The following is a 19,413-nucleotide window of genomic DNA, read 5'->3' on the forward strand; positions in this document are numbered from 1 at the left end:
CTTTCTTGAAACCCTAGAGAACTAATTGTAAACAAAAAAACACGTTGGGAAGGCTGGCTGGGAATCTCCAGTAATACAGTATCTCTGGATGTAGATGCTCTGGGATGAGCCAGTAAAGAAAGCTCAGGAAGAAGCGGGGATCTGTTTTCTATATTCTTCTTATTTGAGTTGCTCTTAAGACAGTACTTAAAAAGTAAGGAAAGGGCCAGGCTCAGTGGCTCAGGCCTGTAATCCCAGCACTTTGGGAGGCCGAGGCAGGCAGATCACCTGAGGTCAGGAGTTCGAGACCAGCCTGGCCAACATGGTGAAATCTTGTCTCTACTAAGAGTATTAAAAAAATTAGCTGGGCATGGTGGTGAGCGCCTGTAATCCCAGCTCTTTGAGAGGCTGAGGCAGGAGAATCGCTTGAACTCAGGAAGTGAAGGTTGCAGTGAGCTGAGAGTGCTCCATTGCACTCCAGCCTGGGCGACAAGAGCGAAACTCTGTCTCAAAAAATAAAAGTGAGTAAAGATCGAAGTCATGAGAATGCTTTACTTTAGATTTCCCCATTTGGGGGCTTTCTTTACCTAACAATTATGCCATTCTATGACTCTTCCTCTCTGAGGCCATGCTAATTAATGATAAAGGGAGGATAAGCTTGCAGTAGGTAGAGATCAGTTAGAAGCTATGCTGACCCTTTCGGCTCATAGCAGAAGGATCATCAGGTGGATAATAGTCAGTGCTGTTTTATTTTTTGGCCAGATCTCATGCCAGTAATCCCAGCACTTTGGGAGGTCGAGGCAGGTGGATCGCTTGAGACCAGGGGTTCGAGACCAGCATTGGCAACATGGCAAAAACCCTTCTCTACCAAAAATACAAAAATTAGGCAGTCTCATAACCTGGTCTCTAAATAAGCAAATAAATAGATTAAACTTTTCAAAAAGAAATGCTATTTATTTTTCTAAGACAAATTATATATATATATATATATTTTTTTTTTTTTTGAGATGGAGTCTCGCTCTGTCACCAGGCTGGAGTGCAGTGGCGCGATCTCGGCTCACCGCAACCTCCGCCTCCCGGGTTCAAGCAATTCTCCTGCCTCAGCCTCCCGAGTAGCTGGCACTACAGGCGAGCGCCACCATACCCAGCTAATTTTTATACTTTTAGTAGAGATGGGGTTTCGCCATATTGGCCAAGCTGGTCTCGAACTCCTGACCTTGTGATCTGCCTGCCTCGGTCTCCCAAAGTGCTGGGATTACAGGCGTGAACCACCGCACCCAGCCTTGTAGATGGACTCTTAAGTGCATTCTGTCTATACATGCCAGTTTTACAGTGTTTAGAAAACTTAATGATTACACTAAGTAAGCTTCCTTTCCTAAGGATGCTAGGAATAACCAGTTTAACCTCAAATTGGTATTATTTTAAACTCAAGCAGAGACGTAACTCTTCCTTGTCTTGGATTACCTGCCATCCAGGTAATTCTTTGGCCAGTTTTGTTGATCAATTTTGTTTCATTGATACAGTGCCATCTACTGACAAAAATTGGTAATCATAAGGCTTTAAGTCTGTCAGAAGTCAAAGAGTTGGGTCCGGGCACAGTAGCTCATGCCTGTTAATTCCAGAGTTTTGGGAAACCAAAACGGGCAGATCACTTGAGGTCAGGAGTTCGAGACCAGCCTGGCCAACATGCTGAAACCCCATCTCTACTAAATATACAAAAATCAACTGGGCCTGGTGGCGGGCGCCTGTAGTCCCAGCTACTCAGGAGGCTGAGGCATGAGAATCACTTGAACCCCAGAGGCGTAGGTGAGCCGAGATAGCACCATTGCACTGCAGCCTGGGCGACAGAGGGAGACTGTGTCCCCCTCCCCCAAAAAAGTCAAATTTGGATGAAGGACTAAATAAAATAGATTTATAAGGGACTAAAATTTCAACACTGGAAAAACCCTTAGATGTTACCTAGCTTGATGATGTATTTTATAAAGGAGTAAACTCAGATTCTGTTATCTTTGATAACTACAGTTCTGTTTTCCCCACACTTGTTTTCCAAATTTTTACAGGGTTCCAGTTTAGAGAATTTCATGATCATTCTGGCATTTTTATGACTCTTCCTTAGTTTTTAGAAATAAATTGGAGGCCAGGTGTGATGGCTCATGTCTGTAATACCAGTACTTCTGGAGGCTGAGGTGGGAGGATCACTTGAGCCTGGGAGTTTGAAACAAGCCTGGGCAACATATTGAGAACTTGTCTCTACTAAAAATTTAAAAAATTAGCCAGGCATGGTGGCGCACACCTGTGGTTCCAGCTACTCAGGAGACTGAGGCAGCGGGATCACTTGAGCCCAGGAGGTCAAAGCTGCAGTGAGCCATAATTACTTCACTGCATTCCAACCTAGGTGATAGAGTGAGACACTGTCTCAAAACAGAAAAAAAGTTGTAAAATAAACTAAATACAATAAGTTAACAAGAAATTTGTGAATCGTACGTTCAATTCAGAAAAGACTGCATAAAGAACAAGAGAACATGGCTGGGCACAGTGGCTCATGCCTGTAATCCCAGCACTTTGGGAGGCCATGGCGGGTGGATCACTTGAGGTCAGGAGTTCGAGACCAGCCTGGCCAACATGGCGAAACCCTGTCTCTACTAAAAATACAAAAACTAGCTGGGCATGGTGGCACACACCTGTAGTCCCAGCTACTCAGGAGGCTGAGGCAGAAGAATCACTTGAACCCAGGTGGCGGAGGTTGCAGTGAGCCAAGACTGTGCCACTGCACTCCAGCCCGGCTGGAGTGAGACTCCATCTCAAAGAGGGGGAGGTGCGGGGCCGGGGCTGGAGCTGGGTTCGGTGGCTCACGCCTGTAATCCCAGCACTTTGGGAGGCCAGCTCGGGTGAATCACGAAGTCAGGAGTTTGAGACCAGCCTGGCAGCTTGACCAACGTGGTGAAACCCTGTCTCTGCTAAAAATACAAAAATTAGCCGGGCGTGGTAGCTCACACCTGTAGTCCCAGCTACTCAGGAGGCTGAGACAGGAGAATCACTTGAACCCGGGAGGCAGAGGTTGCAGTGAGCCGAGATTGTGCCACTGCACTCCAGCCTGGGCTGGAGTGAGACTCCGTCTCAAAAAAAAAAAAAAAAAAAAAAAAAAAAGGCCAGGCATGGTGGCTCACGCTTGTAATCCCAGCACTTTGGAAAGCCAAGGCAGGCAAATCACGAGGTCAGGAGTTCAAGACCAGCCTGGCCAACGTGGTTAAACCCCGTCTCTTCTAAAAATACAGAAATTAGCCAGGCGTAATGGCGGGCACCTGTAAAACCAACTACTCGGGAGGTGGAGGCAGGAGAATCGCTTGAACCCGGGAGGCAGAGGTTGCAGTAAATTGAGATCACACCACTGCACTCCAGCCCAGCTCACAGAGTTGAGACTCCATCTCAAAAAGACAAAAACAGACCGGGCATGGTGGCTCAGCTCTGTAATCCCAGCACTTTGGGAGGCCGAGGCGGGCGGATCACGAGGTCAGGAGATCAAGACCATCCTGGCTAACATGGTGAAACCCCGTCTCTACTTAAAAATACAAAAAAATTAGGCGTGGTGGCGGGCGCCTGTAGTCCCAGCTACTCGGGAGACTGAGGCAAGAGAATGGCGTGAACCCATGAGGCGGAGCTTGCAGTGAGCTGAGATTGCACCACTGCACTCCAGTGTGGGCGACAAAGCAAGACTCTGTCTCAAAAAAAAAAAACTAAACAAAAAGCAGAAAGCAGAACTTTTCAAAATGGTGTATTAATCATGCAGAAGAATGGATTATATTATATATGCATATATGAAAAGAAAAAATTAAACTAGATGTTTAATAGGACAAGCTGTTTTCCACAGTTAAAAATTCAAGTCCAGGGCCGGGCATGGTGACTCACACCTGTAATCCCAGCACTTTGGGAGGCCGAGGCGGACGGATCATGAGGTCAGGAGATCGAGACCATCCTGGCTAACATGGTGAAACCCCGTCTCTACTAAAAATACAAAAAATTAGCTGGGCGTGGTGGCGGGCGCCGGTAGTCACAGCTACTCAGGAGGCTGAGGCAGGAAAATGGTGTGAACCCAGGAGGCGGAGCTTGCAGTGAGCTGAGATTGCACCACTGCACTCCAGCCTGGGGGCAGAGCAAGACTCCATCTCAAAAAAAAAAAAAAAAAAGAAATTCAAATCCAGTACTTTGATGAAAAGGAAAACTTGGAATAGGAGAAAGTATGAGTCAGAGAGTAATATGTAAGTTTTATTGATATGTGCACATTTTTAGGAGGACTGCTTTTCTTTTTTTTTTGAGACAGTGTCTCACTCTGTTGCCCAGGCTGGAGTACAGTCGTGCGATCTTGGCTCACGACTGGCTAATTTTTGTATTTTTAGTAGGGACAGGGTCTCGCCATGTTGGCCAGGATGGTCTTGAACCCCTGACCTCAGGTGATCTGCCCGCCTCGGCCTCCCAAAGTGCTAGAATTATAGGTGTGAGCCACTGCACCCAGCCTTTCAATTTAATGCAATATTTTAGCTACCATGCTCTTTTACAACGTTTTTTTTTGTGGAGATGGAGTCTTGCTGTGTTGCCTAGGCTGGTCACACACTACTGGGCTCCAGGAATTCTCCCACTTGGGCCTTCCAAAATGCTGGGATTGCAGATGTGAGCCTGCACGCCTGGCCCTAGCTACCATGCCTTATGGTAAAAGGAGTATTGGGAGCCTTTTAAAATTACCAAGAATGGGTATAAAAGTTTTAAATGGATACACAAGAATAAAGAAGTTTGCTGTGAAGGCCAGGCGTGGTGGCTCATGCCTGTAATTCCAACACTTTGGGAGGCCGAGGCAGGTGGATCACCTGAGGTCAGGAGTTCGAGACCAACCTGGCCAACACATAGTGAAATTCCGTCTCTACTAAAAAAAAAAAAAAAAATACAAAAATTAGCTGGGCTTGGTGGCACACGCCTGTAGTCCCAGCTGTTTGGGAAGCTGAGGCAGGAGAATCGCTTGAACCCAGGAGGCGGAGGTTGCAGTAAGCCGAGATTGCGCCACTTTGCACTCCAGCCTGGGCAACAGAGCAAGACTCCGTCTCTCAAAAAAAAAAAAAAAAAGTTTGCTGTAAGATTAATTGGGGCTGTTTTATGAGCTTTCTGGCTGGACATATCAGAAAACTATTGTGTATCGAGTGTGAGAAGAAGCCTAACACTTACTATAAGCAGCATACAATATTATCACCTGTCATGTCCCTGGTTTTCTTACCATCCAGATATTATCTAACCAATAAGAGTGCTCCCTAATGCCCTTTTTATTTCATTTATCATTTTAGCAGCGTCACCCTTTACACCAGAAAGCTGGCGGGCACTATGGGGAAAAAACAAAACAAGAAGAAAGTGGAGGAGGTGCTAGAAGAGGAGGAAGAGGAATATGTGGTGGAAAAAGTTCTCGACCGTCGAGTGGTAAAGGGCAAAGTGGAGTACCTCCTAAAGTGGAAGGGATTCTCAGAGTAAGTTTCACTGACACAGGTAAATGTAGCCACCAAGTGTTTATCAGGAGTCTAGAGATGTATGAGACCTCCAGTGCTATGATGGATACAGTGTGACTCAGTCCCCACCTTCATGGCTTATTGTTTAATTAGGAATATGGCCTACTGCTTATAATACAAAGCAGAATGACTTCTTTTTAAAAATTATTTCTTTCGAGACGAGGTCTCGCTCTGTCACCCAGGCTGGAGTACAGTGGTGCAGTCACAGCTCACTGCAGCCTCAACCTCCCAGGCTCAAGGTATCCTCCCACCTCAGCCTTCTAAGTAGCTGGTACCACAGGCATGCACCACCATGTCTTGCTTAGTTGCCCAGGTTTGTCTCTTAACTCCTGGCCTCAAGCATTCCTCCCACCTGGGCCTCCCAAAGTGTTGGGACTACAGGCATGAGCCACTGTACCCAGCCCATAGTGATTGCTGAGAAACAGTTTTGTGTGTGGCTATAGACCAATTTAAATTGACAAATAAAAGTCATTTGCCTTTGAAGGAAGCCAGTTTCTCAGCTTTCTATTTATACTAAAAAGCTTCCCCATTCCCCAAGAATTTCAGCTTTTCCGTAGACATCTGAGGTCTTGTCCTCTTACGATTATCCTTAGTATGAGTATACTTATTTGAGTGAAAGTATGACTTGCTGTGCCCTCTGGTTTCAGTGAGGACAACACATGGGAGCCAGAAGAGAACCTGGATTGCCCCGACCTCATTGCTGAGTTTCTGCAGTCACAGAAAACAGCACATGAGACAGATAAATCAGAGGGAGGCAAGCGCAAAGCTGATTCTGATTCTGAAGATAAGGGAGAGGAGAGCAAACCAAAGAAGAAGAAAGAAGAGGTAAGAATAGAAGTAAGAATTTTTACTAGCCCACAATTCAAACTACTGTCAAAGTAGTTTTGTTCTGCTTCTTCCCTGATATTAGCAGCTGTCTCTTCTTAGTCCTGAAATCTTAGGTAGGCTAATGCCTACAAAGTGAGAGTGTACTGTCATGAAGCCACATGATCTCTTACTTTTTATCCATGGTACAGGAGCAGTAAATGGAAAACTTGCTGGGGACAGATATAAGGGCAAGTGAATTCATTCTTGTAAAAAATAATTTTCAATGTTTAATCATTAAAGGTGTGAGGTGGCTATTTTGACTTAATCAGTATCTTAAAGTAAGTTGTTTTTTGAGAGTGAAGAGATAGTTGTAAACATTGATTTTGCTTGGGCTGTATGTCCCTTTTCACATAGGGAAAATCTCATGCGCTTCAGACATTGATGAATAATCACTCCAAAGGATTCTAACAGCTCTCTTACTTGAGCCAAGGTATTGGTGAAATATTGGCAAAAGAGTTTGTGATTGGGCCGGGCACGGTGGCTCACACCTGTAATCCCAGCCCCTTGGGAGGCCGAGGCGGGCGGATCACAAGGTCAGGAGATCAAGACCATCCTGACTAACACGGTGAAACTGGGCCTCTACTAAAAATACAAAAAATTAGCCGGACGTGGTGGCATGTGCCTGTGGTCCCAGCTACTTGGGAGGCTGAGGCAGGAGAATCACTTGAACCTGGGAGGCAGAGGCTGCAGTGAGCCGAGATCGCACCACTGCACTCCAGCCTGGGCGACAGAGTGAGATTCCGTCTCAAAAAAAAAAAGAGTTTGTGATTACATTAATCAGAGACACAGGAATGGTTCCAGTCTGGATAATAGTCCCATATAGATAAAATTGTTCTACCCATCTTGTTTTTACAGTCAGAAAAGCCACGAGGCTTTGCTCGAGGTTTGGAGCCGGAGCGGATTATTGGAGCTACAGACTCCAGTGGAGAGCTCATGTTCCTGATGAAATGGTGAGTCGGCCAGTGGCTCTGTGTGGTTGTTTTTTTTCCTCTCCCATTGGTTTCATGCCAGAGGAAAAGAGCTGGACCTTCGAAATTCCAATCACCCAAGTGTGAAATTGTTAAGATGGCATAGTCCTTCGATAGTGACCCTCGGCCTGACTGCCACCCTGGACTCATGAGTTACAGGTAGGAGCCCTTAGGAATCTTGGGTCTTTGCCCATATTTTTAGGAGGTGGGAGACAATCTAGAGTGGAAAGAGTGTGGGAAGGAATTACATTTCACTTCTGTAAATAAAGGGGGAGAAAATGAAATGTGATTGGACCACCCTCTCCTTCTACCACCTCCTTAATAAAGATGAGGCTGGCCCCAGAATCAGAAATTCTGCTAAATTCTCAGGGTTAGGAAAGAATCTGTAGTTCTTCCTTTTGTCCTTAATTGTTGGATCCCTTTCAATTTGTGCAGATTCTACAATTACAGGATCAGCCAGCAGGGGTCAGCAAGGCTCCTTAACTGCTATCAAGCATAGAGCAAGCCTGCTTTTTTCCATTATGAGTATAAATACCAGTGATAGTAATACTCCATGAAACAGCCTAATGAAGATAGTTGTCCCAACAATCTCTGTAATTTTCCTACTCTGTCAAAAGAAGGCCATTCTTCCTATTTCTTGCTCATTCTCCCCACAAAGTGGATCTCAATGATTGTATTTAAAATTTGGAAGGAATAATTCTAAGCCATTGCCAATGAAGGCAGCATTCTAGAAACTTTGTCCTTTAAAATACACACACACACACACACACACACACACACACACACACACACACACACACACAATGTCTATGGAGCTTTGTCCTTTTGTCAGTCCAGAACTTACTCTGAAACTCGTGTCTGTACTAATTATCCTCTTTTACAGTATGGCTGGAGGGGCCTAACTTTAGCACCACTGAAAGCCAGAGTCACAACTAACTAACCTATTCTCTTCTATGTATTCCCTAGGCAGTTACTGGAGCTGCCCCTCTTTTAGCTGATTTATTGTTAACCTATAAGAGAAAAGTTCATTTTTAAGATGCCGCTTATTGGGTGGGAGAAGTTATACTGTGAGTTACTCAGTTTAGCTAGAATATACTTTTTCTGCATGTGACCAGTGTGAGTTACAGTAGTATCTCCATATTGCTTAAGATTGTACTCCTTTGGTTGACTCACTACTGTCTTTTTTTTTTTTTTTTTTTTTTTTTGAGACAGTCTCACTCTTTCGCCCAGGCTGGAGTGCAGTGGCACGATCTCAGCTCACTGCAACCTCCGCCCCTCCGGGTTCAACGATTCTTCTGCCTCAGCCGCTCAAGTAGCTGGGATTACAGGCATGCACTACCACGCCCGGCTGATTTTTGTATTTTTCATAGAGATGGGGTTTCACCATGTTGGCCAGGCTGGTCTCAAACTCCTGACCTCAGGTGATCCACCCACCTCAGCCTCCCAAGGTGCTAGGATTACAGGCGTGAGCCACTGCACCTGGCCGACTCACTGCTGTCTACAGGTTAAAACTGGATTTGATTATAAGACCAAGTACATTTTAAAAAGTTATTTTACTGGAGAATAGAGATTTTTGTATATTTCTAAAAGTAGTAAATATTTCTGGGGAGTGAAATGACTAAATTTAACTCAGAGGGTGTTGTTCAGCTGTCAGCAAATGGCAGCATGCTTCAGATTCCCATTTCCCTCCCATTCTCTTGGGTCCATTGTTCAAAAACATACATTATCAGCTTACTCTTCTGCTCTATGGGACTGTGTGGCTCTGATTTCCTGTTATTAAGGTTCTAGAGATTTGGGGTGGTGCTTTGTCAGAGATCTCATCAGGTGTCTCCTGCTTGCTTTACGCTACTGCTTCTGTCTAGGACATTCCTAATAACCTGAAGATAAGAGTTTGTTTTTTTTTTTAAATGAGACAGAGTCTGGCTCTGTCACCCAGGCTGGAGTGCAGTGAGGCGATCTCTGTTCACTACAACCTCCACCTCCCAGGTTCAAGCGATTCTTGTGCCTCAGCCTCCCGAATAGTTGGGATTACAGGCGCACGCCACCATGCCTGGCTAATTTTTGTATTTTTAGTAGCAACACGGTTTTGCCATGTTGACCAGGCTGGTCTTGAACTCCTGGGCCTGCCCACCTTGGCCTCCCAAAGTGCTGGGATTATAGGCGTGAGCTACTGCTCCCTGCCTAAGAGTTTACTCCTAATTCCCTTATAATGTGTATGATTTTCAAATTTTGAAAACTTTTTTTTTTTTTTTTTTTTTTGAGACAGAGTCTCACTCTGTCGCCCAGGCTGGAGTGCAGTGGCATGATCTCGGCTCACTGCAAGCTCTGCCTCCCAGTTTCACGCCATTCTCCTGCCTCAGCCTCCCGAGTAGCTGGGACTACAGGTGCCTGCCACCACACCAGGCTAATTTTTGTATTTTTAGTAGAGACAGGGTTTCACCGTGTTAGCCAGGATGGTCTCGATCTGACCTCGTGATCCACCTGCCTCGGCTTCCCAAAGTGCTGGGATTACAGGTGTGAGCCACCGTGGCCAGCCACTTGAAAACATTTTAAAATTCAGAAAAATACAGCTCCCTCATTTTCTACTCCCGATGTTGAAACATCATTTCAAAGCACCTGGAAGTTATGCGAGGATAGCATTTGGAAGTGTCAGTGTAATTACGATTATGCAAAAAGTGTCCATCTTCATTTGCTCTGGCCAATGCCAGATGTGGTATTTAATCCTATTACGGGCCGGGCGCGGTGGCTCATGCCTGTAATCCCAACACTTTGGGAGGCTGAGGCAGGTGGATCCCCCTGAGGTCAGGAGTTCAAGATGAGCCTGGCCAACATCTTTAGTAGAGATGGCAAAACCCCATCTCTACTAAAAATACAAAAATTAGCCGGGTGTGGTGGCGCACACCTATAATTCCAGCTATTAGGGGAGGCTGAGGCAGGAAAATCGCTTGAACCCAGGAGGTGGAGGTTGTGGTGATCCGAGATCATGCCACTGCACTCCAGCCTGGGCAACAGAGTGAGATTCTGTCTCAAAAAAAAAAAAAAAAAAAAAAAAAAAAAAATCCTATTACAAAGCCAAGATTTCTCCATGGGTTCTTATCAGCTGGGATATGGCTTTTGGAGGAGTGTGGTAACTTCTCTTCCCTCAGAATCTAGGTATCCTCTCTTCCCTCAGAGAATCTAGAGAGTCATGCTTTTTGGGGCCTTGCCCAGATGTTCAGATGTGATTGGTTAAGTCCATTGACCTGGCTTTTGACATACCTGAATCCCCAGAGGGAATTTTCAACAGGAGAGTTAACTCTGAGGATGTCACTTGACATACAATTGCCAGTAAATGCTGCTTGGGCCACGTTTTCATTGTTCCCTAGCCTATTTTTCTAAAATTACTATTTTTAAAGCACTGTCCCCTGGGTTATCCAACTTAGGATAGACCATCAGCACCTGGTCTCAAAGTCTCTCTTTGCTTTATTCTGCAGGAAAAACTCTGATGAGGCTGACCTGGTCCCTGCCAAGGAAGCCAATGTCAAGTGCCCACAGGTTGTCATATCCTTCTATGAGGAAAGGCTGACGTGGCATTCCTACCCCTCGGAGGATGATGACAAAAAAGATGACAAGAACTAACGCTCCTGAGTACCAGCCCCTGTCACATCTGACTGTGGGTTTCAAGTGGGAAGGGAAGGAGTTCTACTTGTCTTGACACCATAGAGGTGGCTTGAGAAGATGTCCTTTGAAGAGCCAGTATAGTTTCTGTGCCCTGCAGCAGCCCAAGTGCTTTAAAGCCGTTTCAAGCTGTATAGTTTGCACACCCATCCCAGTGGAGGGGAAAGGGGATAAGTGTTTCAAGGCAACCTTTTCTGCACTTTGCTGCGAAAAGCAAAGGGCCTTCTATGAAGGACAAAACTTGCAGAATTGGGTGTGTGGGAGAGCAAAAAAATACTGTAGATCTTCAAAGAGCATCTCCACAACCCACAGCCTTCTTCCCAATAGTGTTAACTCTGCATTTTTACAGCGTAGCATGTGTGTAGTTTTTGGCTATTACTGGTGTATTATTTGGGGGAGGGAGGGATGGGGAGGGGAGAAAGGGAGATGGGTAGCATCATTTTGATTAACATTTGGGGCCTGATAGGGGAAATGGTGAAGCAATGGAAAAGAACAGACAACTAATGATTTGCTTCTATGTCCAGAATATTTTACCTTTAAAAAAATGTCATTGGCACCATAAATAAGGACTGTGAGAGACTGTTTAAAAGCTGTGAAAGTCTGAAACCTATAAGCCAAGGTGTTCCCTGCCTAAACTTATTGCTGTTCCCACAAAGGACTAAGCCTGTTCATAAGTTACCAAAGTTGCCATTTTGGAGATGGAAATTGACGAGGAGGGAAGGTCTTTTATTGGAGAGTATACAGTACAAGCAGATCATTCTGCCTTAGAGGTGCTAATTCCCGAAATTAGAAGACCCTTTCTTTTCCAGTAACGAAGTTATAAATATCAGCTTGTTCATCCAAGCCACTGGCTGAGGTGTTAGGAAGAGGAAGAGGGTGGTAGAGGAGGTAAGACAGTAGGGAAAGACAAGGGCCCATGCTCTTAGTGGGGAAAACTCTTGGAGCCGTTTTCTTTGAGCTTTGAACACTGAAACCATTGTTGGCAGGGTTCAGTCACTGACAGCACAAGTTTCACTGAATTGATCCAAGAGTTTAGTGATTTCAAAAGCCTTGGTCTCAGGAGAAGATTAAACTTTCATATTGGGCAGTGGTTCACTTTAAAACACACACATACACACACAAAACAATTTTTTAAGAAATCCTAATAAGTAACATACCCAAAATGCTCTGTCTTGAGTCATGAGATCCATCAGTTCTTGATATTGTCTAGACTTGCATCTAGAGCTACGTTGTAAAATTCTTTTAGGCATGTGTTAGATTTCTGTGTAAACTTTGTTTAAATGTAAACTTCATACTACACTGTCAGTTTTTGTCTTAATAAAACTATAGATTTATAATCCCTGATTTCTGTCTTAAGTCTTACCAGGAACCCTTCTTGCCTTATAGGTTCAGTCTGTTGGAAATGGCTTCCTCACTTGAATGGTTTTATTTCTTGAACACTGTAGGCTTGAAAATCTAGTGCCTGGCCTGAATCTTTCAGTGGTCACACCATGTTAATTTAGTAAATACTTAACTAGGCATTTATCAGTTGCTGCAGAGGTTGTAAAGATGGTCGCATCATGCCGTCTTCAGTACTGCCAAAAGTTTATTGAGCACTCTGACCTGATAGCACTTCCAAACTATGGTATATTTGGAAACATGGGTTTTTAAGTTAGGTTTAGATCCTGCCTATGGTATGTAATAGATTATATGACCTTGGCTAAAATCTACTTCTCCAAAATTTTCCAGGAATTTGGCGCCCTGTGTTTGAGCACTGATTTAAAACATCATTTTCTGCCTATGATTTTTTTTTTTTTTTTTTTTTTTTTTTGAGACGGAGTCTTGCTGTCACCCAGGCTGGAGTACAGTGGTGTGATCTCAGCTCACTACAACCTCTGCCTCCCAGGTTCAAGCGATTCTCCTGCCTCAGCCTCCAGAGTAGCTGGGACTACAGGCGCGTGCCACCACACCTGGCTAATTTTTAAATTTTTTTAGTAGAGATGGGATTTTGCCATGTTGGCCAGGCTGGTCTCGAACTCCTAACCTCAGGTGATCCACCTGCCTCGGCCTGCCAAAGTGCTGGGATTACAGGCATGAGCTACTGTGCCTGGCCTTGGACTTGCCTTTTTTTTTTTTTTTTTTTTTTTTTTTAGTCTTGCTCTGTTGCCAGGCTGGAGTGCAGTGGTGCGATCTCAGCTCACTGTAACCTCCGCCTCCTGGGTTCAGCGATTCCCCTGCCTCATCCTCCTGAGTAGCTGGGACTACAGGCGTGCACCACCACACCCGGCTAATTTTTTGTATTTTAGTGGAGACAGGGTTTCACCATGTTGGCCAAGATGGTCTTGATCTTCTGACCTCATGATCCGCCCGCCTCGGCCTTCCAAAGTGCAGGATTACAGGAATGAGCCACCACATCCGGCCAACTTGTCATTTTTGTAACAGACATAGGATTTCCACTGAGAACAAATCAGTGTAACAGTTGAGTACTACTCACTCGTGCAAAGCATTTGTTTAAAATAAACTGATGTGTAGATAATTTTTTCAGAAAGCCTCCTCAGGAAAGTTCTCAGGAGACATAAATGGAGCTGGGGAGCCTTACTGAAGGTCTGGGTCACAGACAGGCCTCCCCGCACAGAGGTCTGAGTGTGTGCCCTGGTGGTGGTTGACAGTAGCACAGCAGTCGGTAGCTAATTAAGGGAGTTTAAGTGGAGGTGTTCTGGTTCTGTTCTGCACCATCAGATGCACTGAAATGAAACTACAGCCTTGGTTTGTATCCCAAATGGACTGCTAGTCAGCTTTGGTCTTAACCTTTGGAACTGACTGACTTGTCATTTGTGGCATTCCTGAGCTGTTGTAAAAACTGTATCATTCTCCCCCAGAGAAAACAGTAATACTGATAGGCATGCAGTGAAAACTGAGTTGAAGCTAGGTAGTCACAATTTTGTTATTTTCAAAAGCCAATTAGCATATTACTAGATCAGTAGTTTAAGGATCAACTTTTTTGATTGTTGAGGCCACAAATTCAAACTGTTATAAATATAAGTAGGCACAACAAATCTTAGGTCAGCTTGAGAAAGTATTCAGAGAATATTTCTTTGTTTTTTGTTTTTTCTTTTGAGACAGAGTCTCGCTGTCACCCAGGCTGGAGTGCAGTGGCACAATCTCAGCTCACTGCAACCTCCACCTCCTGGGTTCAAGCGATTCTCCTGCTTCAGCCTCCCGAGTAGCTGGGACTACAGGCATGCCCCACTACACCTGGCTAATTTTTGTAGTTTTGGTAGAGATGAGGTTTCACCATGTTGGCCAGGCTGGTCTCGAACCCCTAACCTCAAGTGATCCACCTGCCTTGGCTTCCCAAAGTGCTGGGATTATAGGCGTGAACCACCACTCCCAGCCAAAGAATATTTCTTCAGGCAGTGGAAAAACATGTTTGTTGGGTGGTTTCCATGAAATTGCACCATCATAGACCTGCCCAGGAATTAAAGAGGCAATAAATTATCTTAGTTACTATTAGAAAAGGGGAGCTTGTTAATATTGTGACATCATTATTACCTGAGGTGTCCTGTACTGGTAGAGCCATTAAACAAAAATCTTGCTCCTCCATTGCCTTAAGTAAGTTTCTATTTAGTATTGTAAATGGATGGAATAATGACCACAGAAACACTCTGACAGTGCTGAGGAATAATTGTTCCTGCATTTAATATCATTTGAAAATTTTGACGACCAATTTTAAGTGATTTTAGTAATTAAATTTTTATTTATTTTTTTGAGGATAGAAATGGTCTCTGTCACCTAGTCTAGAGTGCAGTGGTGCTACCATGGCTCACGGCAGCCTCATCCTCCTAGGCTAAAGGGATCCTCCCACCTCAGCCTCCTGAGCTGGGACTACAGGTGTGTGCCATAATGCCCAGCTAATTCTTTTTTTTTTTTTTTTTTTTAACTTAGTAGAGATGGGGTCTCACTGTGTTGCCCAGGCTGGTCTCGAACTCCTGGGCTCAAGCAGTCCTCCTGTCTCTGCCTCCCAAAGTGTTAGAATTACAGGTGTAAGCCACTGCACCTCGCCTAATTAAATTTTTAAATACCTATTTTCAGATATGACCTTATATTCCAGAACTCTCAATTCTGTGGTGGCCATAGACTTGGCTCAATTTGATGTTAAACTTTCGCCATTTGGGGTTTGTCTGTGTGCTTGGCACATCTTTATGGACTGTGGCATTGGGAATCTGCATTATAAAGCAATTATTTCTCATAGTAAAAGGGAAAATGATAGCTTGGATTAATGTGCAAGTTGGGTCTTCTGATGAAGATATGTTCTTATTTATAATTTAAAGCTGATAGAACTGAACTAAGTCCAGGCTCAGTATTAGCGTTCAACTTAATAAAGGAGTCTTGGCTTTCAGCACTAGGAAACAATGATCAGGGAGAGGCATCCTAGTGTTTTGGTGTGGGATTACAGGAGTTTGATAGAGGAGAGCTTAAGATCCCAAGACAACTTGTCAATCTGTGGATCTGCACATCACCTTGTTTTGACGATGTCCAGCACTGAGGTTTTTTCCCCAAAAGTTACTGCTTTCCTATCTAGTGTGTGAAGTTTAAAGTTACTTGTCTCTCTTATGGATGACTTAATTGACCTTGGCCTTGTAAGTTTCCTGTTGAATAAACTACTGAATGTTGAAAACAAATGAAATGTGAAATAAAACCATCCTGCTGGGATGAAAAGCACAGTTGGCCCTCCTCTGTGGGGGCAAGCAGAGCAGTGCCTTTTAAAGGCTTTTTGTTTTTTTGTTTTTTTTTTTTTTCTTAGGCTAATGAAGTGGCAAAAGTGAGGGAAGGCTAAATATCAAGTTTAGAATAGGTGCTGACAATTCAGCTTCTGTAGTTTTTGGTTGTATTAAATAACCTGTTTTACAATATACCAGCGGCACAACTGGGTCTGCCTTGTGACCTTGTTGGTTTGTATGGTGGTTTGTGATAGTACCAAAGCCACTGTTTACCCCAAATGGATTTTTAAATCCTAGTTGACTTTGACCAAGCCTGCCCTTTTTGCTATTTGCATAGTTAGGGTCAGGCTGGGCAACTTTGACGCCTGGCTTTGGGACACTAGCCCATTTCAATTACTGCTTCAGCCCCTAATTGAGAATTGGAAAGTTCAAGTCAACTGTTATTACCCCAGTTACACTTGTGTTTGACACAAAAGGCAGAATGCCAACTCCTTGGTCTATTCTCCACCTCTCCCCAAGTGAACTAGATTTTTTGTTTCCTTAGTTGAAGAGCATCTAGAATTAAGTAAAAAATACTGTGCAACCTATCTCCATTCTGCAGTTTAAGTTAGTTAGGCTGGAAAAGCAGCAGCTTTAAGACTGGGCGCAGTGGCTCACACCTGTAATCCCAGCACTTTGGAGGCTGAGGCGGACAGATCGCTTGAACTCAGGAGTTCAAGACCAGACTGGACAACATGGCGAAACCCAAAATACAAAAATTAGCCGGGCATGGTGATGCACGCCTGTATGCCAGCTACCAGGAGGCTGAGGTGGGAGAATAGCTTGAGCCTAGAGGCAGTATTACAGTGAGCCAAGATCGCGCCACTGCACTCCAGCGTGGGTGACAAAGCTAGATCCTGTCTCCAAAAAAAAACCAAAACAGCAGGCTGGGCGCGATGGCTCACGCCTGTAATCCCAGCACTTTGGGAGGCCAAGGCGGGCGGATCATGAGGTCAGGAGATCAAGACCATCCTGGCTAACATGGTGAAACCCCATCTCTACTAAAAATACAAAAAAATTAGCTGGGCGCAGTGGCAGGCGCCTGTAGTCCCAGCTACTCGGCAGGCTGAGGCAGGAGAATGGCGTGAACCCGGAAGGCGGAGCTTGCAGTGAGCCGAGATTGCGCCACTACACTCCAGCCTGGGTGACAGGGCGAGACTGTGTCTCAAAAAAAAAAAAAAAAAAAAAAAAACAGCTTTAAGACCTTTGTTGGTATGGTGTATTCAAAAGGGAAGACAAAGACTTCTATCCAGCTAATTTTTGAAAACAGCCCTCTTTTGCAAGGTACCAGATTCTCACACTACTCCAGAGACAATACGTGTACTAAATTCTGTTTCTCAGCTAATTCAGGCAGACACGAACTGAACAGAACAAGGACTAGAACTTGTAATGTTAAGTTTCACACATAGTGGTAAGTTTCCCCATAGTCCCCAAATGGCTCATTCTCCACTCCAAAGTTCAGAGCGGGAGGCAAGGAAGATGATTGACTTCTGTGTAATACAGTAAAGGTAAAAAGAAAGGTTATTTTTGGTATATTGACAAAATGACAAGTTGAAGGTTTGTGGGTCCCTTTCACTTAACAGGGGGATCTTTGATAGAAAAACAAGGCTTAACTACTCATGATCATGAAGCACATGGGTTTTGCTACAAAATTTCTATACTTGGCTGGGAAAATGACTCAGAAGCAGACACCAATCTAGTACCTGTGTTTGTATACATATGGTACACCAATATGGAAACAGGCTTCTTGCTGTCCACCTGTTCACCATGGTGTGCCCTAAACTATATTTAGCGTGAGCTTCTAAAGTTGTTGCTCTTGGTCAGTGCCTACAGGATGAGGTAGGTGGCGGACTTGAGGATAGTGGGGATGTTGTTTTTTCCCACAAGGAACTGTTTACCAAGCAAACGTGAAGGGGGCAGCAAGGTTTGGTTTAGCTGGGGGTTATAAAAGCAGGGATGAGGCCAGCTTGACAGGGCTCTATGAAAAGTACCTCCCTGTTCACCAGACTGTTGGACTAACTATTACTCAGCTTTCCCCAGTAAAGGTGGGGAAATGTCAGCTATGGAGGCCAGTCTTGATGACACTGAAGCATGTCTCTAGATCACGATTTTCCCTCTATAGTTCACTATGCTATTTTTATTGACACTGAAACAGCCCCACCTTCATTGGTGAGATCTATGCAGGGCAGAGGTTGAAAATATGGGCCTATTTCCATCTCCTTAACATGAGTAAGATGTGAGAAAAAAATCAGTTTGAATGAAGCCTGCAACTGCTGAAGTCAAGACAAAGTAAGCTTTCCCACACCCACCCAAGTCAGTCACCCTGAAGAGTTTGGTCCTTTGTTAAGCCTAAGTCCTGTTCGGCTTAGGACCTCTTCTCACTTCCTGCCTTAGGTAGATGGCTAGTGGTAGCAGCCCTTCCACAGGCCTTACTTCAGTCCTCCTATCTTCCTGCCAGAAAGAGGCTGGAACACCCACTCTACCTGCCAGCAGAAAGAGGTCAGCCCCACAGCAGTGCTGACCAACTTGGCCCCATGCCCCAGCTAATCAGCACGATCCTAGACAAAACTGTACATATCTCTAAGGGGGAGGGGCTGCTAACAAAAATACTCCTTTTTTTTGAGACAGAGTCTCGCTTTGTCACACAGGCTGGAGCGCAATGGCATGATCTTGGCTCACTGCAACCTCCGCCTCCCGGGTTCAAGCCATTCTCCTGCCTCAGCCTCCTGAGTAGCTAGGATTACAGGCACGTGCCACCACCCCCGGCTAATTTTTGTATTTTTAGTAGAGATGGGGTTTCACCATGTTGGTCAGGCTGGTCTTGAACTCCTGGTCTTGAACTCCTGACCTCGTGATCCACCTGCCTCAGCCTCCCAAAGTGCCAGGATTACAGGCGTGAGCCACCATGCCTGGCCAACAAAAATATTCTTACTCAGACCAGGGACAACACTAGCAACAGGATTAAGAAGAATTTTTCAAATCTCTTAAGTCTTTTAAGTTAAAAAAAAGTTGCAAAATAAGGTAAAAGTTACAGTGTAATTACTGAACAAAAATACATATACAGTCATGTGCTGCATATTTCATGAGTGACAGATCACGTATATGATTATGGTCTGATAAGATTATAATACCCTATTTATACTGTATTTCTTTTTTTTTTTTTTTTTTGAGACAGGGTCTCACTCTTTCACCCAGGCTGGAGTGCAGTTGCACAGTCTTGTTGCGAGTACAGGCACTGAGCTACTGCACCCAGCCTATATTGTGCCTTTTCTGTTTAGATACACAAGTACTTATCATTGTACTTCAGCTGCCTATAGTATTCAGTATAGCAACATGCTGTACAGGTTTGTAGCCTAGGAGCAATAGGCTATATGGCACATAGGCTAGGTGTGTAGTAGGCACTACCATTTAAGTTTGTGTAAGTACACTATGACAAAATTGTCTAATGAGGCATTTCTCAGAATATATGTTGGCCGTTAACACATGACTGTACATACATTTCTAGGAAGGGTACAAGAATATTAAAGCTTAATTTTACTTCTCACAGTTTACCCTTCTATATATAATTTGTATTTCTTAAAGTATTGATATGTGTTTTTCAAACCTTTTTTTTTTTTTTTTTGAGATGGAAGTTTTGCTCTTGTTGTCCAGGCTGGAGTG

General features: G+C 44.3%; 1 protein-coding gene across 2 annotated transcripts in view; it reads left to right on the forward strand.

Moving 5' to 3' along the window:
* The window catches only part of CBX1 (chromobox 1), a 33,803-nt gene extending 21,452 nt beyond the window's left edge, over positions 1–12,351 (forward strand). For both annotated transcript variants that reach the window (XM_003827494.3, XM_008952845.4), the window contains exons 2-5: positions 5,307–5,483; positions 6,170–6,347; positions 7,245–7,339; positions 10,831–12,351. In XM_003827494.3, coding sequence (XP_003827542.1) covers positions 5,344–5,483; positions 6,170–6,347; positions 7,245–7,339; positions 10,831–10,975 — 558 coding nt within the window. In that variant the 5' untranslated portion in view covers positions 5,307–5,343 and the 3' untranslated portion in view covers positions 10,976–12,351. The remainder of the gene's footprint in view (positions 1–5,306; positions 5,484–6,169; positions 6,348–7,244; positions 7,340–10,830) is intronic.
* The last annotated feature ends 7,062 nt before the right edge of the window (positions 12,352–19,413 follow it).

The sequence above is a fragment of the Pan paniscus genome, chromosome 19, assembly GCF_029289425.2.
Source record: "Pan paniscus chromosome 19, NHGRI_mPanPan1-v2.0_pri, whole genome shotgun sequence".
In the NCBI taxonomy this organism is placed as follows: Eukaryota; Metazoa; Chordata; class Mammalia; order Primates; family Hominidae; genus Pan; species Pan paniscus.